The sequence below is a fragment of the Silene latifolia genome, chromosome 11 (genome assembly GCF_048544455.1).
Source record: "Silene latifolia isolate original U9 population chromosome 11, ASM4854445v1, whole genome shotgun sequence".
Taxonomy (NCBI): domain Eukaryota; kingdom Viridiplantae; phylum Streptophyta; class Magnoliopsida; order Caryophyllales; family Caryophyllaceae; genus Silene; species Silene latifolia.
The window spans coordinates 88632937-88639405 of NC_133536.1; the positions used below are offsets into that span (position 1 = coordinate 88632937).

Consider the following 6469-nt stretch of genomic DNA (forward strand, 5'->3'; position numbering starts at 1 on the left):
ATTGAAATCCCTTGATCAACTCTATCACACGGCATTATCTATTTAAAACTATATAATATAATTAATTTGTATAGATTTATTTAATTAGGTTGAAATCCCTTAATTTTTGAATTATATATATATATATATATATATATTTATTAGTATTGATGTGACGTTCTATTAGATGTTACACACACAAGAATTAAGAAACATTGTTGAAAAAAACAAGCAGAAAACATAGAACACAGAACCCAAAGATTCCCAAAATCGTGTACTTTGTCATACGTGTGGCATCACATCCAAGTTTCCACTTCATCCTATAAACACAAGAAAAAAAGAAAAAGAAAAAGAAAATTCCCACTCTTTGCAAGTTTATATAAAAAAAAAAACCGTAATTCGTCGGGTTTAATGAAGTTTCTTGGTAATGTCCGTAAAAACAGAGAAAGGCAGCGAGGGAAGGGAAGGGAAGTGAGTGAAAGAAGAGGAAAGGTGTGGGGTCTATAGTATTGGGGTTGAATTTGTCTGGGTTATAATGGAGGCAGCATCCCTCACATGGGAAGCCCAAGTAGATGCGTTGCTGGATGTGTCATGGGTCGCACCTTCATATACCATTTTATTTTATTTGGGTCCCCCCCTTCCGCTTTTTCCTGCCTTCATTTATGTCATACCTATTGTCTGACCCACATGTACTCTCACTCCCCATGTGACTCTTTTTTGTTCTTTCCCTCCTCTCTATACAGCCATTTACACTCTACAGTCTTTACTCCATCACTAACTTGTCATTCCAAATCGGTTTTTGATTGAATCCCGTCATTATTAAGGTCCTCCACTGTTTCTGGTTGATACTGATCAAAGTCGATCAATTGGGGTTCATGTCTATTTAGAATGACAAGGTTAGTGAGATCAGTATCAACCTAAAACAGTGGAGGATCTTAGTAATGCCCCGGACTCCATCAAAAGTTCAAAACCCGATTTGGAGAGTGACAAAGTTAGTGAGATAAGAGAAAGTGAAGTTAAAAGATTACACTAAAAAAGTACAAGGAGGTGTCAAGTAATGACTAATAATTAAAGACAAAGTCCCACTTGGTGTAATTTATTTCCAAAAGATGGAACTACAGCTAGGAGACAAATTGTCTTCAATCAAGAGGCAATACAACACACAGTCACACACACACATGCTTAGACAACTTATATTGCACAACAAAATGGACACTGTTTCCATTATAAAACCTTTGATTCATTTCTGGGAGTAATAACAGTAGTAATAAACTAATAAAACCCGGCCTACTCGGAAAATATAATTAAAAAAAAAACATAATTTGTACTTGAGCTGAGCTGATGAGGTTGCTGAGACCTTCAATCTCTTGTAGTTATAGCTTCACTCCTTCCACTCTGGCTAAAATGCTACACTTTGCTGCCTTTTGCTTTGCATCATGCTGTACATAATTTTGTTTTCCTAACCACAAAGACTAAGCAAACTATTTTCCTAAAGAGTGACCCTTTGATTCGAGGAAATGACGACTTCACTGGAAGGGGAAGAATGAAAATTACACTTCACTGTTACACTGCTTTGTTACTAATATCAGCTACTTATATTGCACAAATTAGTAACTGAATATTTTCAAATTTCGGGCTTGAAAAAGTTTTCACGTTTAACATCAGCCCGAAATATGCAGCCAAATTAAAGTATCCAAATAACATAAGTTATTACTACTACTACTACTAGTAGTACTACACACTAATTATTCACTTCCCTTTTTTTACTGTCCTGGGGGCTGTTGTATAACCTCTATGGTCCAAACTCTGAGGTACAGATTTTCAGAGATTGGGAAAATTTTACATTAAATAGGGCATTAATGTCTGAACCTACTGTTCTTTTTTTTTTTCCTTAATCCTAACTGGCTTTATATGTATTGTATTTGTATGGTGATGATAGTACTACCCACTTCTTCAACTAATAATACAGTACTAAGAACTTGAATTCTTGCAAGTATATAGACTATGTGGACTTGATTGATTGATGATGATGATGATGATGATGATGATTGTGAGATATTTTCCTACAGGGTGTTTTCTGGCTGGTGTACAATTGGTTTGGTCACATTTCTTAATCTTTACCTGTAAAATATACAACAAAAACACCAAAAAACAAAGTACCCAACTTCAATAATCATAATACCATCTTGTAATGATGTAACACCAAATAATAGATTAGCTTTAGTGACAATGATGTACCTTTAATTATGACTAATAATGCCAAAATCTTCAACCATTAGCCGCGACCTACATACCGATTGCTCCATGTCCAGGAGAAAACCTAAACACACACAAAGATAGTAAGATACTATTACATTCTCATAATCTAGCTACTATGGAAAATGAGATAGCGTCACTCAGTGATGTCTATAATCATGCGTGTTTTGATAACAGGAAAAAAAAAACATGTGAAAGGGTGATACCAAAATGGCAGTTAATAGTTAATACAACATACATAATGCTCTAATTGACAGATGCATCATACCTATATGTTTGTCCCAAAAGAATATTGAAAAGCCTTGAATATTTTTAAAATGATAGATTTAGCATAATTCAGGGCTTTTCCAACCTAGTGATACCAACTTTGAAAATGGGTGGACCCCTCTCCCATGATTATAAATTCTTAAGGCAAGGATTTCCATTTATTAAGGGCATCAAACAGAATAAAACTTTTTCATAATGTCCATTATTACTCTAAATGTAATCAAACATGTATGTTCTAATCAATCAATGTTCTAAATCGAAGAAAATGACTTTATACTTGTATTTGGAATACCTGGGCATTTGGAAGTAACAAGTCTTGAAAGGAGCCATGTCTAATGCCGGGCTTGAAGGAAGGAAAGATGATCCTTTAGAGTTACTGTTACCAGAAGTTGCGGCCGGGATACATGTTACCTCGGCCTCACAGCTGCCTCCGCCGGCTGCTTTTTTTGGGGAAGCAAATGGGCTATCAGGGAGATTATGCTCCAAGCTACATTAAAGACAACAAAAGTGAAAGGAGGCACAAACTAACGTAAAAAATTTACCAACTAAGATAGCTAACATCTACAACGCGAAAAAGAAAAAGAAAGAACAAGAGAGGTAGCCACCTTTCGGGTAAATCGAAAATGTTATCTTCATGACAAGGACTCTCCTTGCCATTGACAATGACTTTATCCTCCCCACCAATTGAGCCTTCCTTTTCTCTGTCAATTATCTCATTTATAGCCTGTTCCAACGCTTGATTAGCCTCACTAAGTGGTGGGCTCATACAGATTTCTGGGGCAGCAAAAATGCAATCAGTTGAGCAACTTGACAAAATACTATGACAGTATGATATATGCATGTTTGAATCAGTAAGATTTTTGTACAGCTGGAATTGTGAAATCATATCAAATTGCACCAATAATTATCTCCATCGGTTTTACTCAAGTAATGTAGAACTGCCTGTTATTTGAACCAAATTAACTCGATAGAGATAGAGAGAATTTTAGTAACTGCCGTATTTTATGTTATGCCTTTACAGATGTTTTAAAATTTAAAATACTCGAGTATAAAAAAAAGCCATCATAAGAATTTACCATCAGAGGCATCCGGACTGCTGCGATCCGAGCCAAGAACGGGTTGGTGGAAAATGCTGTTGGGAGACTGGGTGGGTGAGTGAATTGAAGGAGCACCGGTGGAGAATGAACGGTGGTGGTGATGCTGGTGACGCTTGACATCGAGAAGCTGCAAACCCATCAACCTCCGGCTTTGGAGCTCTAATGCTTGCTGCAAGTCAGCCTCCTCCTCTAGCTTCCTCCTCCACAACATGTACTGTGTCTGTGTATCATACATCATTCTAGCACCTACCATCATTTTCAAATAGAATATAAAATTATTAAGCTATAAAATAAAGTTTAAAAATAAAAGAAGTAAGTAAATCTCAACTTAAATTAAGGGTTAATTAGATTTACCAGTTGGAGAATCAAAATGATCCCTAGAATCAGCAGAAGTAGGAGAACCACAAGATGAGAATTCTCCCCTATCCATCTGGTGATGATTTCTGGAGACAGCAAACAACAATTGTCAGCAAGAAATTACAACTAATTACTCAAAATAATGCATTAAAACTAAATACACAGTGTATTTGGTTGACCTGAACTTGTCTGGCACTTTGCCCTTTTCTTTGTAAGGCTTGACAAGAACCCGAGAATCGCAAACGAAATGAGGGTTTCCTTTAGCCAGGATGATCTTGACAGTGTCAGGGTAGACAAAGGTTACAAACCCAAACATGCGTTTCTGCTGATATGGAATCCTAACATCTTGAACTGGACCATAAATGCTACCAGAAACACCAACAAGCGTAAATTAAGTATAAGTATATTGCACACGTCATCTATAGTTTATTAACCAAAGAAGCAAACTTTCCAGAAATAAAGGGTCAAATGCAAGCAAGTGTTAACCTGAAATAATTGGAAACATCTTCCTCTCTAAATGTGCTATCAGCAGGAAAAGTCAAGTAGATCTGCCTCGAAGCCGGGCTCAAATCAGCTCGACCCGTGTCCATCCCGCGAGGGGATCGACTGAACTTATGAAGGTCCTCACCCAACATCAAAGCAGCTGCAGCTGCTGCAGCTCTGTAAGGAGCAAAGCAATCAACCAACAATCAAAATATGCATAATTAAGTTAAACTAATAATAATAATAATAATAATAATAATAATAATAATAATAATAATAATAATAATAATAATAATAATAATAATAATAATAATAATAATAATAATAATAATAATAATAATAATAATAAAGAATTGAGTAGTATTTAGTGTAATTAACTAAGTACCTTGGAGAATCATTTTGATGGTGCTGAGCAAAGACGCTCAAGTTTTTGTTCATGGAGTAAGGGAAAGTAGGTGAACCAGAAGCCATGGCAGCCATAAGCTTCTGGTGTTGCATGGACTTGGATCTAAGAAGTTCATGACGCTGCTCTAATAACTCTAGCTTACTGGGAGACCCAGACCCAATCAAAGCAGCAGCTTCAGAGTCACTTAACCCTCCTCCACCATGAACAAATCGACAACTCGACCCGTTTTTGCAAAACCCTTTAGCATAGTAAAGGCACGGCTTCCAACCGAACCCAAAACTCGGGTCGTCCAACAACGACCCTAAATTAACATCGCTCACGGAGCAACTCCTTCTATGGGGGACACCTCCCCAGTTACTGGGGTTGCCAGCTCCATTATACAGCATGGAGTCGCCAACCCCAGCATTACCCAAGAGGTCAGACTGGAATATGTCCGAGCTCTTGGGTCTAGAGCGCTGCTGCTCTTGGAGCTGAATTCCATCCATAAATTCAGCTCCACCACCCAAACCCACACCCAGACCACTGTTCCGACTACTACTACTACAGTAGAAAGGTGGTGTGGACGGGTTTAAAGTCGAGGAACAAGACTTACTACTCATCCCACCGTTAGTCGAGGACGAACAAGGACTGAAAAGATCATCCGAATTCTGATGAAAGTCACTAAAGACAGAGCCACCCCAAGAAGGAGATGAAGTAGGGGAAGGGCTAACAAGAGTTGGGATAGTAAGAGAAGTTGGAATTTTAAGACCGTTAGGAAGGAATCTTGAAGTATTAGTATTAGTAGTGGTACTAGTACAAGTAGTGGAGTTTTGAGAAGAAATACACAATTCTTGCCTAGCTTTAACAACCAAAGAGTGAAGGAGATTTTCCGGTCCAAACGCCAACCTAATCATTTCTTTTTCACCATGGTCTTGGATAAGTAAAAGTCCCATTATTTTTGAAGCATTTTCAGGATCCAAACTTTGGATCCTTGAAAATACTACCTTTGTTGCTTCATATGCATCCATTTTTATGTCAAACCAAAAACCCACCTACCAAAATTAACAAAACTAAGCTAAATTTGTGAAAAAGATTGGGCAAGATTATTAGTGGAAACCCATCATACTTGATTGTCGTTGCTTGATATCATAATACCCTCTTGTTCCTGCAAAAGAAGGGGAAAAAAACCCAGAAAAAAGGAGAGAAATTAAATTAAAATTTAAAAAGGTGGGGAAAAAAAAAGGAGTGTGAGTGTGGTGATGAAAGTCAAGACTAAAGCTATTAAAAGGTGTATTCTCGTGAGTGTGATTGAACAATTTTAAAGAAATAAATAAAGTTGGGATAAAGAAAATAATAAAAGGTGACAATAATACAGATGATTTATATTCAAAAGAAAAAACAAATGATATCTAAGTTGTCCCATATTAAAATAGAGAGTAATTGCAGAACAGCTTACTGCCCCCCATGCAATTCAACCCACTTTTTACTTTTTTTTTTCCATTGATTTTACTTTTTTTACTTAAGTTTATTAGCTTTATTTCTTACTCCGTATAAGATTAAAATATACGTAAATACTCCCTCTATTTAACTCCACGCTATACATATCATTTTTGCACAAGTTTTAAGAAAAAAATTAGAAAATTAT

The 6469-nt window shown here is 36.6% G+C and overlaps 1 protein-coding gene across 2 annotated transcripts; it reads right to left on the minus strand.

Moving 5' to 3' along the window:
* Positions 1-1197: 1197 nt before the first annotated feature.
* On the minus strand, positions 1198-6266 carry LOC141611797 (zinc finger CCCH domain-containing protein 46-like). Of its 2 annotated transcripts, XM_074430434.1 has the most exons (9): positions 4825-6266; positions 4443-4616; positions 4136-4321; positions 3954-4042; positions 3579-3845; positions 3108-3276; positions 2795-2989; positions 2218-2299; positions 1198-2100 (listed from the first exon to the last, which is right to left on the minus strand). In XM_074430434.1, exons 1-8 carry the CDS (start codon positions 5850-5852, stop codon positions 2266-2268), a joined length of 2142 nt encoding a protein of 713 aa, XP_074286535.1. In that variant the 5' UTR covers positions 5853-6266; the 3' UTR covers positions 1198-2100; positions 2218-2265. The 2 variants fall into 2 exon arrangements, with proteins under 2 accessions (XP_074286535.1, XP_074286536.1); XM_074430435.1 differs by lacking the exon at positions 1198-2100 and having other exon boundaries at positions 2217-2299; positions 4825-6224.
* Between the last annotated feature and the right edge of the window lie 203 nt (positions 6267-6469).

What these genes read in the sequence shown, in the direction of transcription:
- LOC141611797 (XM_074430434.1), bottom strand. Translation starts at nt 5,852, where the DNA reads ATGGATGCATATGAAGCAACAAAGGTAGTATTTTCAAGGATCCAAAGT. An exon ending in CAGTCCGGATGCCTCTGATG is followed by an intron (nt 3,277 to 3,578) that starts GTAAATTCTTAT and finishes TTGCTGCCCCAG; the next exon opens with AAATCTGTATGAGCCCACCA. An exon ending in TGTTACTTCCAAATGCCCAG is followed by an intron (nt 2,300 to 2,794) that starts GTATTCCAAATA and finishes GTGTGTGTTTAG; the next exon opens with GTTTTCTCCTGGACATGGAG.